The sequence below is a fragment of the Enhydra lutris genome, unplaced genomic scaffold (genome assembly GCF_002288905.1).
Source record: "Enhydra lutris kenyoni isolate GAN:26980312 unplaced genomic scaffold, ASM228890v2 scaffoldscaffold66, whole genome shotgun sequence".
NCBI classification, from domain to species: Eukaryota; Metazoa; Chordata; class Mammalia; order Carnivora; family Mustelidae; genus Enhydra; species Enhydra lutris.
In genome coordinates, this window is record NW_019154150.1 from 12,066,800 (window position 1) to 12,089,414 (window position 22,615).

The 22,615-nt window shown below is 54.6% G+C and overlaps 1 protein-coding gene across 1 annotated transcript; it reads right to left on the minus strand.

The window, feature by feature from the left end:
* Positions 1-12,060: 12,060 nt before the first annotated feature.
* LOC111159168 (xin actin binding repeat containing 1) lies at positions 12,061-20,471 on the minus strand. Its single transcript, XM_022521602.1, has 2 exons — positions 20,341-20,471; positions 12,061-17,602 (listed from the first exon to the last, which is right to left on the minus strand). The coding sequence occupies exon 2, from the start codon at positions 17,599-17,601 to the stop codon at positions 12,061-12,063; it is 5,541 nt and encodes a 1,846-aa protein (XP_022377310.1). The 5' UTR covers position 17,602; positions 20,341-20,471.
* Between the last annotated feature and the right edge of the window lie 2,144 nt (positions 20,472-22,615).

Sequence of the window (22,615 nt, forward strand, 5' to 3'; positions counted from 1 at the left end):
CCCAGTTTGTGGTCCAGCTTCTGCTTCCTGCCCCCAGCATGGAAATGGAGGTTTTTCTGGGTCTTTCTTTCCTGAAGAAGTCCTCCCCAAACATCCCATACATCACATGCATGCTTCTTTCTGGGATCCCAGTTCTGTGGAACTCAAAAGATACTGTGAGATGGATTTACATCCATAGCAGAAGGGGAGAGATTTTTCTCTGCTTTTCCCCCCCGTTTCCTATGAGAGAAGCTTGTGACCCTGGCAACCATTTCCAGAAGAAGAAATTGGCTTCTAGGAATGCCTGGGTGGCTCAATCAGTTAAGCGGCTGCCTTTGACTCAGGTCATGATCTCGGGGTGCTGGGATTGAGGCCCACATTGGGCTCCTTGCTCAGTGGGGACCCTGCTTCTCCCTCCCCGTCTGCCTGCTATTCTGCCTACTTGGGTTCTCTCTCTCTTTCTGTCAAATAGATGAGTGAAATCTTTATTTATTTATTTTAAGATTATTTATTTATTTGACAGAGAGAGACACAGAGAGAGAGGGAACACAAGCAAGGGAAGTGGGAGAGAGAGAAGCAGGCTTCCGATGGAGCAGGGAGCCCCATGTGGGGCTCGATCCCAGGACTCTGGGATCCGGACCTGAGTTGAAGGCAGATGCTTAACGACTGAGCCACCCAGGCACCCAAGTGAAATCTTTAAAAAGAATGAAAGAAAGAAAGAAAGAAAGAAATTGGCTTCTAGCCCAGCTTTCTAAATAATATGATCATCCATTCCAAATGCCCAACCCACAGACCTTTTCTTATTTCCATTTGACAGGCGGGACACCTAAGACCAAGACGGAAATTATAGCAGGAGCCCAGTGACTTTCAGACAGTGATTTGCCATTCCTTTTTCGCAGCAGGCTTGTGAGGGAGTCTGTTTAAGCCACAAACTTACCCTCAGGATCACCCACAACCCCAGGATGAGTAGAGGCGGTTGGAGTCATGGTTCCACAGGTAAAACCACCTGCTCTCTGGGCTGTGCTCTTTCCAAGTCCTTCACCTCAGTTTCTGTGGGACCAACATGGGTATCATCCAGGGGAGCACAAATGTCCGGGGCCAGTTCCTCTACAAGAAGTTCACTTCTGTCACATTCACTGAACTCTGCAGCAAACAAGGCCCTAGATTCACTTGGAGAGCTGCGAGGGAGAGGGATCTTAATGAATCTAATGGAGCCCGGCCCTCCCACAGAGAGCTCAGAGGCTAAGAAGTGAGATAATCCACTCAGGAGAAGCTAGAGTATCCTAAGGGCCACAATAATAACAATTGTGATGGTTCAAAAACAGGGTCACAGGGGCACCTGGGTGGCTCAGTTGGTTAAGCCACTCCTTTTGGCGCAGGTCACGATCCCAGAGTCCCGGAATCGGAATCAAGTCCCACATTGGGCTCCCAGCTCCATGGGGAGTCTGCTTCTCCCTCTGACCTCCCCTCTGATGCTCTCTCTTACTCTCTCTCTCTCTCAAATAAATAAATAAAAATCTTAAAAAAAAAAAAAAACCCATGTCCACAAATTCTTTCACACTCTTCTTATTAAAAGGAGGAATCTAATTCCTTTCCCCTGAAGTATGGGCCAGTCTTGGTGACTTGCTTCTCATGAATCCAATGTTGAGGAAGTGATACTGTGTAATTTCCAAGGTAAGCTACTGCCTGCCTGTTTCCTGGGACACTCACCCTTGAAAACCCAGTCACCGGACTCTGAGGAAGCCTGGAGTACTTGAAAAAACCATATGTAGGTGTTTTGATCAAGCCCCAGCTAAGATCCCTGACAGCCAGCCTTAAAGGCCACACATATGAGTGGGCATGGCTTCAGATGATCCCAGCCTTTGTGCCTCTCCAGTTATGGGCTGTCTTCACTAAGTCCCAGCCATCTTATAAATTCATGAGCAAAATAAATGCATATTTAGCAATTAAATCCCGAGGGTGATTTCTTAGGCAGCAATAGCTAATCGGGTTATGTATTTACTAGAAGCCAAATATTGTGCTAAACCCATTACAGAATGATATGCACAATGAATCCTCCAGACAATCCTATTAGGCAGATACTATGGGATCTCCACATTGTGGAGGAGTGACGCACAGTGATCATGTGACCTGTCTGAATCATAGAGGCTGTAAGTGGCAGAACCAAGACCTGAAGCAGTAGTGTGCTGGTAAATGTTTACCAACCAGGGACAGGTGTGGGGAGGGGGGAGGGAGGGGATCAAGATACGCAGTGTTTACCAATTTCCACAGTGTAAATTCTCCCACTGTGGCTGATTTCAAGCACCACAAGAGAAGCTGAGAAGAGATGGGCACGCTCCAGGCAGCTCTCCAGGAGGTTTGGGCCCGCTCCAGTGCACCACTGAGTGGAGGCTGCCAACACCAGGAACCGTGTCCTGAGATGACAGGGATTTTAGTGAGCACCGATCAGGGGAGTCTTCTTGCAACGTAGGTAGAGCTGCGGAAAAGTCCTCTGGGGCATTCACGCATGCTATTTATCAAACTATGCCAAACACTATTGTAGTCACTGATCATTAGTGGCACGTTAACACAGACAAGGGCTCTGCTCCCATGGAATTTTCTTCTCAGTGGGACAGAGACCGAGAAACTCAAAGGTATAGGGCATATTGAGAAGTTTCAGTTATTCTAGGAGTGGGAGATGGAGAGGAAAGTGGAGCCCAGACTTAGCATGCCACAGCCGGTTCCCAGGAGGGGAAATGGGTTGGTGGCTCCCTTCCTTCTTGTGGCCCTTTCCTTTGGGGAAACCCCGAGTCCAAACAGTCTCAAGTCTATTAGACTGGGAGTAGCCCCTCCTAGCCCAAGGAGGCAGCTCCAGGAAAAGGAGGGGACACAGGCTTCCCAGTGTTACCTCCACCAGCCTCCCTCCTACAGCCATCCCTCCAGGTGTTATGAGAAGTTCCCTGAAGTTGGACTTGAAGCTCCTCAGGCTGGGTCCCTGTCCCCAGGATCTGTGATGGGGAGAAGAATCAGTGCTTGTGCACTGAAGTAATATCCACTTGAAGCTGATCTTTTTTTTTTTTTTTTTAAGATTTTATTTGACACAGAGAGAGAGAGAGAGCACAAGCAGGGGAAGAAGAAGAGGGAGAGGGAGAAGCAGACTCCCCGCAAAGCAAGGTAAGCTCCCCCCGCCCCCGCATGGCACTCGATCCCAGGACTCTGGGATCACGACCTGAGCCAAAGGCAGTGGCTTAACCAACTGAGCCACCCAGGTGCCCTGGAGTGGATTCTTAACTGTAAGGAAAAAAAAATGCTGCTAATCCAAAGGATTCTGTGCTCTGCAGGGAAGGAATACCTTGTCCAAGCACAGCTTCAGCAGAGAGAGAATTATGAGGACTCACTCTCTTCCAAGATGACTACATCCAAGCTTGTGTGATTTCTTCCAAGGAAGGGGACTTACTTATTTTTTTAATATACAAGATTGAAAATACTTAAAGCATGACATGTACAATAATGAAAAATTTACTAAAATGTGAAGAATTAAGTTTTCCTGAAGTCTTGGATTGTGCAGAGTGGGGGCAGGGCAAGTCCCTGAGGGGATTACTGCGCAAACAGAACATAGTTCAAACCAGATTTCCGAGGTCACTGCTCCTGAAGGCGGTGGCTGGACTGACACAGGGACGAGATCCTTCCAGCAACACTCTCCTCAGCCCCACCCCTCTCAGGCTCCAATCGCTTCTCTTCAAGTCCCAGTGCTACCCCAAGTCTGTCTTCCAGTTTATTAGGGAAAACTATGGATCTGCTCTTTCTGTAAAACTGTATCCCTCCTGCCACGGAAGATTCTTGCATCAGGCTCCCTGGCTGAGCAGGGAGCCTGCTGTCTCCCTCTCCCTCTGCTGCTCCCTTGCTTGTGTTCTCTCACGCTGTGTCAAATAAATAAAATAAAATCTTGAAAAAAAAATTAAAAAATAAAAACCTAAGAAAATATATCCAAAATGGAAGAAAATACAAAGTTGGGCCTCCTCTCTGCCTACTCTTGGTGTCTACCAGAGGCACTATTATTAGGGCTTTTCCTTTTTGTCTTTTTCTAGAAGCAGTCTATGTAGGTGATACACAAAGACACACACACACATACCCCACACAAACATATATATCCCTCATCCTACCTGACCTATAGGGAGCATATATCCCAGCCCACCTGCTCTCCCTCCTCCCTCTTTCTCTCCTACTCCACGCCCTGGTGTCCTGGTGTCGCTAGGCCTTGAGCCCGGGTCTCCTTGTTCTCCCATCTCAATCAATGCAGCTTTGGAATATCCTTTCCTGGGTCCATTTTATTTCTCAGTCTCCGTAGGAGGGCTCCCCAGCAGCGACCTTTGCCTCTTTCCTACCTATACTCACTCCCTAAGCAGCCCCTTCTCCAGCCATGGCCTTGCAGAGCACCCTAACCACTGACACTCTCCTCCCCTCACCCGCACTGGGTTCTCCCATTCTTCCATTTGCTGTCCCAGACCCACTCTCCACCCTTCTCCTCCCAGCTCTGCGCCCAGGGACTTCCCTGTCTGGCTTTCCGTGGGGTTTGACAGCTGGCCAACACAGACAGGAGTTCAGAGGGTGGAGAGTGAGGTCAGGATATATGTTTTCCATGTACAGTTGCCAGGGATGAGCTACACTCCTCCACTGAAGCTCTCCACTCCTGCCAGTGTGCAACATCTAAACTTGTATCTCAAAAATAAGTGCCTTTCCTTGAAGGAAATCACACAAGTTTGGATACTGTCCTCGCCATTTCACTCTCTGTCCCCAAGTACAGGCAACTCTCACCTTCCCTGCATCTGAACTATGGATAGTCGACATTCTCCCCGCCCCCCGCCCCCCGCCACGCATTGCTACTAGCCCCGGGGGCCTACTTTGTTCTGGAGGTTTCTCTACACCCTGCTACCCTTCTACCCTTCTGTGAAAGCCCCTGTTATTAAACCCTCCTCAAATTTCTCAGTCCAAATGCACCAGCTGTTTCCCTCTGGAAACATCTGTGCTACAAATTCCGAGTAATTCTGAGATTTCTATCACCCCTGAACTCCTGACCCACATAAGTAGCTCAGACTACTGATCCCTCACCCCGCTGGCTAAAAGACCGGCTCCACCCAGTCTTCCCCACCCTGGTAAATGATAACTTCATACTTGTAGGTGCTGGCACTCTTACTCTTCCCCAGTCACGTCTGGTCTATCAACAAACAAAGCTGCCACGAGCCACCTTAGGAATTTATCCTTGCCGTCCTGTCTGTAGGACAAATCCCTGCGTGCGCCATGGTTAGGTTAAAGGCCATTGCCGAGTTGTTCTCCGACCTGGAAGGCCCAGCTGGTTCCTGTCCGCCCCGCCCCCATCCCTCCTCCCCGCAACGGTGGGTATCCCTCCGGTTTCCCCACCCGCTCTTCTAGGAGACAACATCAGAGGTTAACACGGTTCGGTGTGTTGGTGTCTAACCGGCAATTCTACGCCGTGGGAAAAGCGAGGCCCTTTTTCCCGGGAACCTCCCCGGGGGTTTGCTGGAGCCGAGCGTGGGACCCCGCCGAGTCAGGCGCCCCGCCGACTGCGCCCACGGCTTCACTGACTCCCTAGTCTTCCGCGCTTTCCTTCCCCGCCCCCCGACCCCCCGCCCAAGTTTCTGATTCCTGGAACCAGGCTCGGTGACCTCACGCCAGTGACTTCACATCCGGGACCTTCTGGGAATTCTCAGAGGCACTTTTTCGTAAGAAACCTAACGCGGGGAGGCGGGAGGAAGAGGGTGCGACGGAAGGAGGAGTGCGCAGCTTTTGGGGAAGAAGAGAGGGAACCGCAGGGGCAGCTTCCTCCTTCCGATCGGGGACGGTTGGAGCTGGCAGGGCCGTGTGCCCGAGTGGTAGACTCCCGAGTCCCCGCCCCCGCGGCCGCCAGCCCGCACGCGCGCGCCCCCTCCGTGGGCCGCGGACCCCAACGCTGATCGTGACTGGTTTGGAACCAGGGCACGATTCCCGAGGGCTCCCCAGGTTGAGCCTCGGCCTGAATTTTCTTCGGAAGTTAGATGTGCGTCTAACGTGGCAGCTCTGCCACAGGTGGGGAGCAGGTATCAAGAAGGAGAAAACCGAGGTGGAGGTGGTTATCGACTTGCGGGTACTGACGGTGCAGTGGGAGAGAGACGCACTAAACCTAAGGGTTATAATCGGGTTTCCCAAGCTGCAAAGCTGCGTAAGATTGAGAGGTCAAAGAAGGACACTCTTAATGGCTTTTGCTTTCTTGAAAAGGTTGCCTCAGAGCTGAGTCTTCCTCTATAAAATAAGTATTTAAAAATAGATTTTACAACTGTGGTGGCATAAAGACGAATATGGTAATGTTAAGTGTTAAGACTTTTTTTTTCTATCTAAAAATTCCCTTTTTACCCCGTTCTGGTTTTATTAGAAGTTAAAGTATTTTCATGGGCCCTTGAAAGTATTGTGGGCCCCAGGCTCCCTGCCTGCTGTGCCCAATGGGTAAGCTGGCTCTGAGCAAAACCAGGGTGTGTGACATGGCCCAAATAGAATATTATGGAGGAGTGGATGGAGAAAGGCAATAAAAACCGGTAGCCGCTGTACACGAAGAGCCTTGAATGACCTGAAGGAATGTGAATTTTGTGGTGGAGCTGGTAGAAAATCGCTGCAGGGCTGGACTGGAGGACTGACAGTCTGGAGGTGGCACTGGAGTTGGGGAGAATATTGGGATGGCTGTTGATGTAATAGGACATCCAAAGTCTCAGCCACAGCAGAGATGGAAGGGTGGGGAAAGGCAAAGAGAGATTTGGGAAGCTGGCAGGTTGATTTGGGGAGAGGGGTGTGTGTGCAAGGATAAGCCTGGGCTGATTCTCATGGAAAAGGAGCAAAGAGGAGAAACTGTATGGGTTTCAAGACTCTGGGAAGATGGAATGGAAAGTCTGTCACCAATAACAAAGGAGGGAAAATGTGCATACCATTTGAGGCACCTGGGTGGCTCAGTGGGTTAAGCCTCTGCCTTTCAGCTCAGGTCATGATCTCAGGGTCCTGGGATCAAGCCCTGCAATGGGCTCTCTGCTCAGCAGGGAGCCTGCTTCTCCCTCTCTCTCTGCCTGCTGCTCTGCCTACTTGTGATCTCTCTGTCAAATAAATAAATAAAATATTAAAAAATATACGCATATCATAACAGGCTTGTGGGTGGCTTCCGGGTCACCTCCTGCCCAGATCTCTTCAATAGCTCCCTCTAGGCCGTCCAACCCCCTCCCTACTGCCCGAGGCCCCTCTCCAAAGTTCTATTTCCATTGGGTCACTTTCCTTCTCCCTGTGGTCCAGAGGACAAAACTGCAGTCCTCTCCTGGATAGTTCCACAGTTTGAATGAGAAAAATCAGATTGGGTTTTCAACACCCTTTACAGTAGAACACGGTTTCAGAACTTCACTTGGCTTTCTCAATCTCCAATAACTCACCCTTCCCGCCAAAGAAACAAACAACAACTATACTTGACTCCCATCTTCCAGTGCAAACACTGGACTTCCTCCAGAGCAGACCAGGCTAAAACCAAGGGCTGGGGCAGGAAATACACTTAACGGGGAGAAGATAAACCTTCATTTATTCACTCTAAAACATGGATCAGGCACCTACTAAATGCTTTTGTAGCATTCTGGCAGGCACAGGGATGCAACAATAAACAAATGAGAAGTGATTTGTCCTGGAGATGATATTCCGGTGGCAGAAGACTCCATGTGGACACAGCACCCTCCAAAAATGGCCACGTGTTCTTCTAGAACTTTACCTCTTTCTCATTAAAAGGTGGTGTCTAATACCCCTTGCATTCAATCCAGGCAGACTTGTGACTCGTTTGTAACCAGCAAAATGCAGCAGGAGTGATTTCGTGTGATTTCCAAGGCTGGGTCAGACAAGGCAATACAGTTTCTGTCTTGTTAGTTGGGACGCATGCCTTTGGAGCCTTGAGATGAAATGTAGGAAGTCAGAGTACCTTGAGACTGCCATGCCATGAGGAAGCCCACGCCACGGGGAGAGGCCATGCGTATGTGTTCTGGCCGATATCCCAGCCAATAGCCAGCATCAACTGCCAGACATGAGTGGATGAGTTTTCAGATGTTTCCAGACACTAGCTGTTAAATTACCTCAGCCTTGTTAAATTACCCAGCTGAGGCCCCATACATCATGGTACAGAGACAAGCCATCCCCACTGTGTTCTGTCCAAATTCATGACCTACAGAGTTCATGAGTGTTATAAAATGGTGGTTGCTTAAACCACTAAATTTGAGGTCATTTACTATACAGTAATAGTGCTGAATTGAGAACACTGACAGTATGCAAATACGTGCACAAGATAATTTTATATTGTGGGAGGTCTCATGAAAACGAAACAGCATGATAACTTGTTGGAAGGCCTCTTTTGATGGGGAGCAGGATGGGGGGGCAATAGGCAGGGGAGGGAGGGATCAAGAAGGGCCTTTCTGGAGAGACATTCGAACAGGATCTTAGTGAGAAGGAACCCAGCCACTGAAGATCTAAAAGAAGGGACATCCAGGCCCAGGGTACAGCAAGTGCAAAGGCCCTGAGGCGGGAATTGGTTTGGTAAAGATTCTGTGAAGATCAAGGCCAATGTAACTAGGGAGATGCACGTGAAGAAGAGTGGGGGCGACAAAGTTGGGAGAGGAGAGCAGAGAGACAAGCCATTCTGGTCTTAAAGGCTGAGAAGAATTAGATTTAAGACAGTGAGCTGAGAAGCCACTGGGGAGTATTTACACGAGAGCGACTTGATCTGCTAAACTCTAAGTGCTTTGGCTGCCAGATGAACGACAGATTGTTAGGACAGGGGGAAGCAAGGAATACAACTTGGGAGGCTATGGCAGTGGCCCAGGAAAGCAGGGAATGAGTGATGGCCCGAGGCAGCGTGATGGCACTGAAGATGGGGACTGGTGGACAACTCGGGACAGCGACAGTGGCAGGGAGTGACGAGAAGGGAGGAGGCACCCGGCCCGGCAGGTCGGCCCCGGGTGGGGCTGCCACTTGGGTGAGGACCGGAACCCGCACCCGCCTGGAATCCCGGAGGGAGGCTCCGAGCAAGGGCCGGCCAGGACGGCGCGTACTGGCGTCCAGCGTCTGCCTCGCTGAGCCGGCCCTTGGCTGCGCGCCTGCCCGGCGTTTCCGGGCAACGGCTGCAGCTGCCCGAACGTCCCGAACCCGGCGGCCCGGGTAACGTCATCGTCACCTTGGAGACGGCGGGTGGGAACGCGCCCCTCCTCCGCCTGCCTCCGCCCCCTGCTCCGATCCAGGGGCGTGGTCTGGGCGTTGCGCGCTCCACCTGCGGCCCGGCCCCACTTCCAGCCCCGCCCACTCCGGGAGGGAGGAGAGGTGGAGCCTGGGTCTCCCCGGCAGGTGTGGTGTGGCGGGTGTGCAGGGCACTAGGCGAGACCTCATTGAGCGCCAGCTACTCTCCTTGGTGTACGCTGCCGCCGGCGTGCTCACCACTCACCCACCTATCTCTTCCCACCCTTCCCCCTAGGCTGCCACCTCGAGTCGTACGGACCCGCTCCAGTGCCGTTAAGATTACCTCCGCGGAGATGCTTTTCCCAAACTAAAGTAACAGCCAATTCGCTTCTCGTGACCTCGTTTTTATTTCCTTAACAGTATCGCTCCCTTCCAGAATTATCTGCTTATAATATATTGTCTTCCCTCTTTAAACCCAGGCTCCGTGAAGGCAGGGATAAATACTGCCTTGTTCATATCTATCCTCGGCATCCTGAACGGAACGTGGCAGGAAGTAGGTGCTTAATAAATGTTAGTCGGATGAATCACTGAATTCACGTAATCATTTCGTTCATCTGTGCCTTCATTTATTTGACATTTACAGAGTGCCTTCTAGGCAATTTTGATAAGCACCAGTGGTACTGAGATGAACAAGACCGGAACTCCACCTGGAGGTGAGAAAGAGATATGAAAATTAATGGTTACCAATAACGCTAAAAAATGAACATGTTGGAGTTCCGGATGCTAGGCATATAGCTCCAGGCACTCTGCACATAATAATTTGCTTAATCTTCACAAGAGTAGGTACTGTAATTGTGCCCACTGTACAGATGAGAACAATGAGAACAGTCATGCTGTAAGCTGCTGGGCCCCGCAATCAACTGAGAGTCCCCAGAGGGCAGGGGAGGGGGACATGGGGCCAGGGTCCCAGAGAGTTGTAGGTATTAGCCCCAAGTGGGTAGATTCGGTATCTTAATTGCTCCCACACACCACTGTCTTCCACAGGGGAGTGGCTCTTTCCAGTTCAGAGCCCAGCTGCCCCAGGGGAGCTCACCGTGAGAGAAGATCCGGCAATGAGCGGGCTGTGACATGACACGTAGAAGGCTGATTCCGGGGCTGGTGGTGGTAGGCTAGGGTCCTCCCTGTTCAATGAAAGCAAAGCGTGGACAAGCTCCCACATAACCTTGTTGTGGGGGGAGTGTGGGGGGAGGTAGACAGATGGAGGGGAATCCAGGAAATTGAGGAACTGCACTCATTCCCATCTCTGGATTTTTGCATGTCCTCTTCTCTCTCTGCCTGGCGTGTGCCTTCCCTTGATTTTCACATAACTGGCTCTTTGTTATTCAGATCTCAGGTGAGGTTTTTCTCTTGGAGAGGTTTGCCTTTGCCACGTGCTCTAGGGCAATCACCTGTCATTATGACATCGCCGTATGTTAACACTCTTCCCCTAGAGTGGAAGAGTGACCTAGTCAGGTGCGTTACCCCTATTCCTCATCTGTTCTTTCCTGTTTATTCGTGGTCTGTCTCCTCATTCTAGAAGGTCAGTTCCCTGAGAATGTGACCCCGTAAGGCCTCACATCTGTGTCCCTGCTGCCTAAAATAGACCTGGCATGCAGTAGGCACTCAGTGCCTTTTGAAAGAGGGTAAAGGGCCCTGCATTAAATCATTCTGGCCTTCCAGGCCATGCTTCATGCTCTTGCCTTCCCAGGAGCCCCCTACTCTGCATGCAGCACCTGGCCTGAGCAGGGGAGAGGGCCCAGCCATCTTGGCCACTGGGGTTCCCCTGGGGTGTGTCCCTCCCTCCTTCCTAGGCCTGACTGGGCTACTTTCCCACTCTGGAGCAGGATTATGGTCAGACTGTACTCCAGGATGATGTCCAAGAACCTCCACGAGGAGAGACCAGAGGTAGAGGGGTAGCAATGTGTGTATGGGATGGGGAAGGGGGGAGAGGGGAGCAAGGAGAATGGGGGGAGTTGTGTGGGGCCTCTTTGTTTCCCAGCGATGGTGGTAGAAGAAGGGGTGGCTTTTTAGAGATCTCCAACACTGCTCTTGCCAGGAAAATGGGGCATTCAGAGGTGGTGGCTCTTCCCCCTCCCACCCCCCAAAGTGGGAGCCCAGACTCCAGAACAGATGCATAAACGACAGACATGCATAGACGACAGAATAAAACTTGGGTTTATTCAGACTGTATCCTTTCCATTTGTGGTGCATAGTGAAGGGCAGTGGGGTTGGGGAGGCAGTATCCTTGGCTTTAGGGACATGAACCGATTCTGAGCTTTTCCGTGGGAACTTTGGGCTTCCAGAATGACCTGCTGAATGGTGGAGATAGTGATGAAGGGGCTGCAGCAGGGCCCTTCTGGAGCCTTCAGACCAATCCCAAGAGAGACCAATCCTGCTGTCCAGTTGGCCCTGTCCTCTCCAAGAATTAAGGAGCTGGTGACTGAGAACATTTTGACTCATAACAAAAGAAATAAAGGCTGAGAGGAGAGGGTCCCTCCAGTCCTAAGGAGGCTCCTCTTAGGCTCAGCCTGTGGACTAGGCCTGTGTGAGGAGCATGTGTGTCTGTGTATGTTCCAACCTCCACTAGCTGCAGCTGGCATCCATGCTTCTCCCATGCCCGCGCTACTGGGTGGGCCTCATCCCAACCTTTCTTCCCTGCCTTTTGCAGGAGCTGGGCTTACTGATGGAAATTAGGAAAGGGAAACTGCTCACATATCCTGGAAGATGCCCTTTCTTCTTGGTCCTTGCCTCACATGTGTGGGAGGTCAGCGCCCACCTCGGGCTCCGGAGGGCAGTGCTGGTGGGAGGCAGTGGTGGAGGCAGAGGGGCTCACTGGGCTGCGGGCTGGGAGTGGCCATAGGGGGCCTGCGTCATCCTGGCTTCTGCCAGGCCCCTGCTGAGCCTGGCTGGGCTGTGCAGGAACTGCCGGAGCAAGGGGGAAGCATGGAGCTCGAGGTAGGGGCCTGGGCCCCTGGACAGCTCTGCCTGCTCGGTGACCACAGCGGGAGACGAGAGGACTGGGTTCCTGCATGTGTCCACCCCTTCACACTGCTGAGTAGCCGTTCTTGTGGTTCTGTAGCACTGAGAGCCACTGGGTCCAGTTTGCAGCTCCAGAATGCTCTTCTGCTGCCCAGTGGGCAGGGTGCTGGCTGAGGCAGGGGCAGGCTCGCGCTGCCCAGACTGCTGGGTGACCTCCTCCTTTCCAGCCTTGTCCTGGAGACCTTTCTGGTGGGGCCTGGCCTGGCCCACTTCCTGTGTCAGGTGAGTGCTTTTCACTGAGACATCAAGGATGCCTGTGGGGCTGGGAGCCTCTGGAAGCATCCTTGCGGCTGACTCAATAGAGATGAATGTTGGGGAGCAAGATGGATCTCTGCCAGAAGGCAAGACTCCAGGGAGGCCTGGATCTTCTTTCAGTGTCTCTGGCCTCCTGGTAGAAGGGATGACTGAGGCCGCTTGACCCCTGGCCTCTATGTGATTTCTTACCTTGGCCTGACTCTGGACCTCAGAATGGCTTGAAGCTTGGGTTTGGTTCTTGACTGCAGTTTGCCCTCTGACCTCCTGGCCCGAGCAGTTAGGTCTGGCTTTCCTTCTGTCTGTGTCACCAATCTTGCAGGCACTGTGGGCCTGCGGAGGTCCTGGGGCATGGCCCCTGGTGTTGGTCTCAGGCTGGAGGCTGGACATGGAGCTGAGAGCCTTGTGCACAGCCTCCTCAATGTCCAGCAGCCTGGCCAGAGTCTGTTCCCTCAGCCGGGCCACCTCTGTGCTGACCTTCGTCAGCTCCCCGAAGGCCTGCTCCACTGAGGCCTCGGGTTTGTGGGGGGCGGCAGGAGCCTGAGGGGCCACTGCCAGCTGGGGCACAGTTTCAAAGAGCCTCTTCAGCGCCTGCACATCCACGCTGCTTGCGGTCTCCTCCTCTAGAGCTTGCACCTGGCCCAGGAGGCCCTGGAGTTCTTGCTGGCTTCCCTGCAGAATCTCAGTGCTCTCAGGGGCCCTGTGCCAGGAACCTGCTGTGGGCCCCTCTCCTGGGGGACTGGGACCCTGCTGTGGTGAGGCGGGGTGAGTGCTGAGAGCTGAGAGCCTGAGGGACTCAGGGTTTTGGGCACTGCTGCCTGCAGCCTGGCTCTTGGTGAGTCCAGAAGCCCTGGTGCTGGGGCCATGTTGGGGGCTGGGCTGGTTCAGTTCCTGGGGGTGTCCAGCCAGAGTTCTGCATCTGTGGCCTGCAGTGGTGGGGACGTTGGCTGGCCGAAGGGTGGTTGCATCTTTCTCACCTGGCTTGTGTCCTCCTTGCCCTGCCTCTTTGGAGGAGTGGGGAGAGAGGGCTGAGGGTGTGGGCAGCCTCCGAGGAGGCGGGATCTGGCTGAGGTGTGCCGGTTTAGGAGGCACCTGAGGCTTCTTCCTTGGGGGCATTTTGGGCTCCAGTTTTGGGGTCCTTGTCTGTGATGCCCCAGGGGTTCTCTGGCTGGCAGGGCTGTTGTGGCAGTGGAGAATGGGGTCCTGCAGGGGCTCGACGTCCTGTTGGATAGAGTCCTCATCATGGTGGGCGTGGGTTGGGCAGTCCGGTCCTGTCACAGCAGCTGGGAGAAGAGGAGGAGGAGGAACAGAGGCATTATGGGAGTACATACGGGCACCTGCAGGCTGAGGCTCAGAGGCCAGAGTGTGGTGGGCTGAAGAGGCAACCTTCAGGGGGTTCTCTGCAGCTTGGAGGCCTCCTGGGCCGACTCTTGCCATTGCCTTCTCTGGAGCTCCCTGACCCATCTGTGTGCAGCCCCCAGGCTCCTTCCACCCAGGCCTCAGTCTCTGACCTGGGGCTTCCTGAAGTGGGGTGGGAGCCTGGGCCGAGAGGGCAGTGTCCCTGCCCCGCTGTGGGGGCTCTCTTTCAGAAGGCTGGACACCCCCAGGGGGCTCAAAGGTCCTCACAGGGTGAGCAGTGTAGATGCCATCCTCAGTAGTCACCCACCCCTCAGGCAGCCCTCCGGGCAGTGCTTTCTGTTCCCCACTGACCTTTCTGGGGTGTGCTGGGGTCCTGGGGTCACCTCCAGCCACAGGTCTAGCGTTGCTCTGGGCAGCCACGGTGACCACGGCCGATGCTTGCAGGGGACCATCAGGGTGCCGTGGTGGCTCCGGAGGCGCTGAGGTAGCTCCAGGGGCAGAGTCTTGCTTGTTCTTATTGAGAACTTGCTGGCTCAGGCTTTGGGCCTCCGCTGTTGCCATCCGCAGATTTTGCATGGCAGCCTGGAGGTCTGGGGCCCCAGGCCCCATGGGTGTCGCTGTGGTTCCTTCAGACTTTCCCAAAGCTGTTATCCCTTTCTGCCCAGTGCAGCTCTCTTTCTGCTTTTCTTCCCCAGCCAGAGGCACTGCCTTTCCAATGGCCTGTGGGAGGTGGGGGGTGCCCCCTGGGCCTCTCAGGTGCCCCATCCCCATACCGGGGTCCAGTGGGGGAACATGGATGATGTTCTCCATTGCGGGCAGCTTCTGGGGCCCCTCGCTGGCTGGCACTGGACTTGAATCAGCTGGTGGCTCCCACCGCAGACTGTGCAGGCCACTCAGGTCTCCTTTGTCTATGCAGCTGGCCAGCAGCTGCACACTGCCCCTTTCAGGGGCTCTGCTGGTCAGCCGGGGCTGCAGGGAGTAGGCGGTCAGCGAGACCAGGCCCTGCTCTGTCTCCTGCATCACTAGCCCAGTCCGTGCTACTGAGGTCCCCAGGCCACAAGCCAGCACCTGTTGGAACTCAGGGTCCATGTCTTCGAGGTTCCTGCTGCTACCTGGAGCTGGCAGCTTCAGCGGCTTAAGGCGGAGCTGGCCCACTGGGTCCTCCTGAACCAGCATCCCCTGCGGGTCCACATCTGGCCGGCGTAGTACTTGGCGCACAATCCTGGGAAGCTCGCCAGACACCAACTCCTCCTTCCGTATGTGGGGTCCCCCCTGCCCCAGGCCTGGCAGCACATACTTGGCAAGGCAGAGCTCCCCCAGGTCTCGGGCCTCCATGAGGATGCCTCCGTGGTGCAGGAGGCCAGGCATAGTGTGCAGAGTCCGCAGGGTCCCCTCCGCTGCGGTCTCCTGCCTCTCTGGCACCCTGTTGCCTGAGGGGCCCACGGGCTGCTCCTCCTGGAGGTTGCCCCCTCGGATGCTCTCAGCTGCCAGGGAGCCCATGGGGTAGTTCTCAAAGAGCCAGGTGAACTTATGCACAGAGCCCGCAGAGATGGGCTCGGGGAGTACCCTGGACCCCTGGTCTTCCCTCTTGCCTGCCTCCAGGGCCTGGAAAACCTCCTTCTGCCGAGACACCTGCCCAGAAGGGATCTCCACTCGGCTGCAGTATCGCACAGGCCCTCTTCCGCAGGGACGGCCCGAGGCCTGCAGAGGCTCAGTTTCGAAGACATGTCCGTCTGTCTGTCTTTCCCCAGGCTGGATCTGGCTAACCTGCAGGTGCTGCTCCCTGGAGCCTTCTGGCCTGTCCAGGGGTTGGGGCGCAAACATCCAAGTGCAGGACCGCGCCTCCGCCTTAGCTGTGGGATCTATGACCTCTGACCCCTGCTTCTCAGCCAACTCACTCATTGGGCACGTCTCAAACAACCAGCGGATGGTCTGCACATCACCTTTCGGGAGTGCCTCAGGCTGGGAACCTGCCTGGCTCTTTCCTTCTTCCTCCTGGCGTTCTTGCCGTTCCCGCTGGTGGATCACCTCCAGGGGCTGGGTCTCAAAGAGCCACCGGGCAGTGCCGACGTCTCCGGCCACCACTTCCTGCCGGGTGATGCCCCGTACCACGTCCACGGTACTGGGGTTTCGGCCCAGTTGATCCAGGGGCTGTGTCTCAAACATCCACCGGTAGCCCTGCACATCACCTCCAACTATCTGCTCTCTGCTGACAGAGGTCAGGGCGTGGAGATGGCCTTTGCCATCCTGCATAGCGTACACTGGGGACCCTGTGTCCTGGGACAGCCCCATAGAATCAATTCCTTCTGCTCTGTTCATACTCCGAAGGGCCAAAGGCTCACCCTGCCCAATGCTGTCCAGAGGAAGGGTCTCGAAAAGGTTCTTGAAGGCCTTCACGTCCCCCTTCACCCCATCCCTCTGGGGGGCACTCTGAGAGTGGGACGGTGCAGAGGAGCCATCGCTGCGTGGATATTCAGACGTGAGCCCCTCACACTCCCGGGGACCCACTCGCTGCAGGTGGCCCACTTGGACTTGGTCTCTAGGAGTGTCCAGGGGCTTCATCTCAAATAGCCACAGGGTAGAGCGGACATCACCAGGGACTACTTCCTCTTTGGGTGGGTGCTCTGCTCCAGACTCCTCTCCCCCCTTGAGAGTGTCCAGTGCTCGGGTCTCAAACAAATGCCGCTGCTGCTGAACATCCGGACCAGGAGGGACGAGGTCTGGCGATGGCTGGAAGTCTTTCTCGTCCACCAAGATCTCCCGAATGGCGTCCAGCGGCTGTGTCTCAAAGATCCAGCGAGTTGCACTGACGTCAGGCCGGGCCCCCTCCTCCAGGGAGATCCCCCGGATTACCCGCACCTGGCTGGGGTCCCTGTTGATGGCATCCAGAGGTTGGGTTTCAAAGAGCCAGCGGGCACACCTCACTGCATTGCTTTGGATTTCCTCCCGGCATGCGGCCTTGACCTCGTGGATGGCACCCTCTGCATCCTGGATGGCACACAGTGGCTCTGTTTGGAACAGCTTCACTGTCTTCTTCACATCGCCCTTCAGCTCCTGGATTTCTGAGCGCAGCTCCAAGGGGCTCTGCTCCTGGATGGAGGGGCGGGAGCCCAGGCGGTCCAGTGGCTGCGTCTCAAAGAGCATCCTGGTGCCCTGGACATCCCCGCTGGCCTCAGGCTCCCTTGCCGTAGCCTCCGGTTCCTCAGCCTCGCCAGTCAGCTCATCCAGTGGCTTTGTCTCAAACAGCCGGCGGGCTGCACGAACATCCCCTCTGGATGGCGGAGGTCCGGCTGGCTCCTGGTCCGTGCGGTTGGCAAAAGAACCTTCCTCAAACTTGCGGGAGGTAGCCTGGACATCACCGCCAGGCACAGGCTCCCTGGCAGGCGGCCGCTCACGGTCCCCAATGGCATCTAGCCGCCAGTTCTCAAAGATCCAGCGCATGCACTGGACGTCACCCTCTGTGGGCTCCTCGGAATCCAGGACGTCAGCCAGGTCTTCAGCCACGGCCTCGGCCAGATTCTTGCGGAGCTCAGGGTGGATGTGTTTGTAGAGGCGGCGGAGCTCGCTGGCTTGTCTCTGCTGGTGGAACTTGGAGAAGGACTCCTTGGGCGGGGGCGGGGGTAGGTCCTCCCGGGCTGGGGGTAGAGGGAGAGGCAGGTCCTCTGTGGTGGCCATCGGAATGGTCAGCATGGGGGCTGCCTGCGTCTGGGCTTTGGCCATCCTTCGGAGAAGGGTCAGAGATGAGGATGGGGCTGGTAGCTGGGAGAAATGATAGCAGGCAAAGCCTTAGGGCAGAGTTGTCCCATGGCAACTTTTGTTGAGAGACTCCCGCCCTCTCCAGACCTGCCCCCTGCGTGGTTGCCCTGTGACAAGTCTTGAACTTAGGGCATATGGAGCCACCCATCAGGGTGGGTCCTGCTTCCCCAGAATTACCTGGGTTGCTAGGGAGCGGGCAAGGCACTAGTGGCCGTGAGTTTGTCCTTTAGCCCTACAAGGGATGCCGAAACCTCCAATAGGCAAACCGGACAAGTTCCATCCTCACCTTCCTTTACCAAGGTCGGTTTTCCCCTCGTGAACTCCCAGGTGAATTCTGACTGAGGGGTTCCCAGTCTGGGAGAGGCGGTTCCCTAAGCTGGGGACTTCTTCCCGTGGAGAAGAAATTCCCTTTCACAGCACCAGAGGGCGCACTTGCCACTTTGCCGGGAGTCCTGCCCAGCCTCTAAGGTCTTGCCTCCTGACTAGCTCTCTAGCTTTCTGGCCCCAGGGGGTTTAGCAGGGCCTGGTGGCCTCTGCTGCAGCAGAAGCTGCTGAGGCTCTGTGAGGGGCGGTTGTTCGCAGGCTGTTCTTAGGGTCCCACGGAGCCAGATTCTGAGTGTCAGGTAGGGGTTTTTGGTGCATTACCCCAAGATTCAGAAGGTGGGAGCCGGGGGGCACTCAAGGGCCTTCTAGTCCAGCCACTCACAATTAAAGACAAGGAAAATGAGGCATGGAAAGAATCAGGTGAATGAGTGGCAGGCAGTGCTGGCTCGGGGTTCCTAGACCCGATTTGGGGCCCTGCTCCCAGGAAATAAGAGGGAAAGGGGCACGAAGCTTTCTTATTGGCTGTGGTGCCCCTCTGTGCTCCAGCACCCACCCTAGGTGTGAGGGAGACACCCACAGGGAGGGCAGGCACTGGACAAGAAGGCTTCCTGCAGAGACCTCCTTGCCCTGCCTCTTAGAGATTCTTCCCCAGCGGTAGGCCACCAGGCCCAAACTCCTGTACTTCTCTTTCTCCCTTTTCACGTCAGTCAGCTTCCTGCTTCCCCCCAGGTCCCCCACTCCCTCGCCTTAGCCTTCCACCGCTCAAGCCCTCCTCTGCTCTCCGTCCTCTGTGTCTTATCTGTCTTGTGACAGGTGGACTGACAGTCCCCAGAGGCCAGCAGGGAAGGAATGGGAAGCACGTCTCCCACCCCCATCCCCGCCCCACTGCCCCTGACCCACTGCTCTGCTCCACACTCATGCTAAATATAGCTGCTGTCCTGGCCTCGGCCCAGCGGCCCTGGGCTCAGGAGAGAGGCCCAGCTCAGCCACTGGGACCCTGGGCTCCCTCACCCAACTTATCTCCTTTGTCCTTTGACCCCCCTTCTGAGATAGCCATCCAGTCTGCCCACCAGACTTCAGAGACCCGATGTGGGGAAAACTCTGAAGCCTGCAGCCTGAGTCTCCTCACACACTCTGTGTGGTTCCTTTCATCTCTGAGTTCTGATGGGAACAAAGGCAAACCGTGACTCCCAGGCCTGTCACGACCATGTGGCCTGAGCAGATGGCATGTATGGACCATGAGCTCCAACCCACCACTGACCCCAGGAATCTCTAGAATCCCTGCTATGGTTACAAATTGTTAGCATCATGGAATCCAGGGATGTCAGAACTGTGGACCCTCAGAGGTCAAGGAACCTAACCCCTCATTGTTTAGACAGGGAAACAGAGGCCCAAAGACAGAGAAGGAGCTGTTCTGGGAGGCTCTGAAAGGTAATAGCAAGACCTGAAGCAGGTTTTCTGCCCTCTGCCCCTTCCACCCTTGCACCTGCCTGGCCCAAAACTCCTGGGGCTTAAATTCTACGGGACAGGAACAGCGGTGGGGTGTGGGTAGAATCAGAATTGGGACCACCACACTTAGGGTCGGGCCTGAACCCCAAGAAGTGCACCAGAGCTTGGCCTATCCAGGGCTGAGCCAACCTCTCAGGGCGACCCTACCTTTGCTGCCACGTCTGGTGCTCCTTGGTTCAGTCTCCACAGGTCTCTACATCTGGGCAGATTCAGATCCGGTCTCTCCTCCTCATGTCCCCAGATTTGCCCCAAGGGCTTTCCCACTGGGTAAGACTATGATCTGGGGCAAAGTCTGCCCTGCACCTCAGGCCCTGGGCATTGAAACGTGGGGAGGTGGGCTCAGAGGCCAGCCCTGGGGAGATATTCTTGGTGCCAGATATGCCAATACTTTTGCCCACAACAGCTAGACATGGGGTTTGTCCTAGCAATGCTGAGTCAGGCCTATGTCCTACCCTCCAGCCCCCATGTCCTCTGATCTCTCTTGTATCTCTCTTTCTTGTGGACATTGGGCCTACCTGGGGCTTCCCTGAGAGGAATCCCTGAAGCCTGGGGAGCTCCATACCTGTATTTTAGAAATGGCAGCTCCAGGCCACCTTCTCCTGAAAGCCAGACTGGTAAGAACCTGTGTCTTCTGTGGGACTCAGGTCTGTGGCAACCACTCTGAGAGCTCCCAGGGGGCTCATGCTAATGCTCCTTTAACTTCCTCATGGACTTTTTACATCAGGGACCCCCACCCCCCACTCACCTCCTTCCTCCACCCAGAGCTGACTGTGATCTACGCTCTCCTGTGAGCCATCCCACAGTGCCCACAGGGGACCCCAGCCCAGAGATCCAGCCTGCTGTGGAAAGACAAAATGCCAGGTCACTCACCTGAAGGTCCCGCTTGGCTGAGGGGATGCTCAGGTCTGTGGCAGGTGTGATCTAATTGTCTGTCTTTTCTCTTCGGCTTCTTGTTCAGGGCTGGTCCTGCTCTGCTGGCCTCGTTAGACGCCTTCTTGCTGCCCTGGCTCGGGTCTCTGTCCTCTGCCAGCCTAGCAGCTGCCTTTATCTTGCTGACTAGGGGGTGGGCCAGGTGGGGGCGGGTGGGAGAGGCTAAGTTCAGAGTATGAAGTGGCTCAGTTATTTTTAGGTCTTGGGGAAGTTCCCCTTCCATCCCAGGGAATCAGTTACATGTCCTTTCTGCTGCGAGGGGAAGAGGAGTAGGGACAGCTTCATTCATTCAAGTCTCATCTGAGGACTGGGGTCAGTGACTCAGCCATAGTGTGGGGTGCAGGTGTCCCAGACTATTTTGAGGGAATGAATCAAGAGGGGCATCTGACACCTAGACAGCCCTACCCCCTTGTCCCACGTGGCCCCCCTCTCTGCTCTGGACTGGTCTCTGACTATTCCTGATGTGTGTGTTCACTGTGCCAGGGGACTGGAGGCCCCCTGAGGGCAGGCCTGGGTCCTCTCCTCTGCTCCTGGCCTGCACACTTCTGAGGGTAAGCCCAGCTCTCCTTCTCCCCCATTCCCTCTGCACTAAGGATTCCACTCTCTTGTCCTAACTCTTTGTGCCCCATCCACTGAGCTACACAATCCGGAGTGCAACTGGACTAGTGGAAAGACATCTGAATTTCCAGGCTTCACTCTTTGCTAGGTCCTCGACTTATCAAAGAATTCCACAGAATGGTTCTGTGGTTTTCATAGCCAATGATCTGGGTCCTTGTTTACTTTTGGACTCTTCCCTCTGACTCAGGGCCCAGGCTTTCTGGGAATGGGGGGGAAGGGAGGGATGGCACATGGTGAGCTGACTGTGGTGTTATTTCTGACCCTGGAGTCATCAGCTTCCCAGTCACAGACAACTGCGGGGGGTCATGCCTCCCCCTTCTTTGCTTCCCAGAACCCAAGGTGCTAGCAGGGTCCAGAGGTCCTGGTGTTCCAACCAGGAAGGGTGAGGGGCATCAGGAAACCATCCAGAACACTCAGGAAGGGGGCGTTTTGCCCAGGTGCTGGGTCTAAGGCTGTGCAGGTGCCTTCTGTGACCTGGCAGCTCAGGGTCTCCTTCTGACATCTGGGATGCCTTCTGGTGCCCAGCGGTGATACCTGGCACTGCTCACTTTTTCCACTGAGTCAGCGTGAGTCATGCTGCACTCACGTGGGGCCAGACAGAGGGGCGTCTAGGGACCCCTTCTCCTGCATCTGCTTGCGCTTTCAGCTTCCCCTGTTCTTTTCCATCCCCCTACCTGCTCCCCAGGCTTTTTCTCATCATCTCCTTTGTTCTTATCTAATACAACTTTCCTTTTCAATATTGTCACAGGCTAGCAGCAGGTGCTGATTTACGTTTAAATTGAGTGAAATGAATTAAAATTAAAAATCCAGTTCTCCATCACACTAGCCACATTTTGAGTGCTCTGTAGAGATGTATGCCTACTAACTACCATGCTGGACACATCCCGTGGAAAGTTCTATTGCACTAATGAGATCAACACTGAGAGGAGCTCAGGAAGCTCTGAGCTACCAACCTAGTCTAGCAAGTGGGCTTTACGGGCTGCAGCCTGTTTAATGATGACCAACTGCTGCCTGTCTGAGGGGCCCAGAATAAAGGACTTTCAGTTTTAAAGCTGGAGAACTGAAGAAAAGCAGAATGAGTCATCCCAAGTGTAGTGATCCGATGGTGCCACATCACGAAGGTGTCAATTACAAGGCCACTGAGGCATGGTTTATCAGAACATCTGTTTAAAAAAAAAAAAGATTTTATAGAGGTGCCTGGGTGGTTCAGTGGGTTAAACCTCTGCCTTGAGCTCAGGTCATGATCTCAGGGTCCCGGGATCAAGCCCCAATCAAGCCCCATGTCGGGCTCTCTGCTCAGCAGGGAATCTGCTTCTCCCTCTGTCTCTCTGCCTGCCTCTCTGCCTACTTGTGATATCTCTCTCTCCCTCTCTCTCTCTCTGTTTCAAATGAATAAATAAATAAATCTTTTTTTTTAAATAAATAAATCTTTAAAAAAAAAAAAGATTTTACTTATTTGACAGAGAGAGCATGCATGAGCTGGGTGAGAGGCAGAGGGAGAGGGATCCTGCTCAGCGTGGATCCCAGTCCTAGGACTCTGAGATCATGACCTGAGCCGGAGGCAGACACTTAACGGACTGAGCCACCCAGACGCCTT

Excerpts from the sequence above, each read along its gene's own strand:
- LOC111159168 (XM_022521602.1), bottom strand. The coding sequence starts at position 17,601 with ATGGCCAAAGCCCAGACGCAGGCAGCCCCCATGCTGACCATTCCGATG.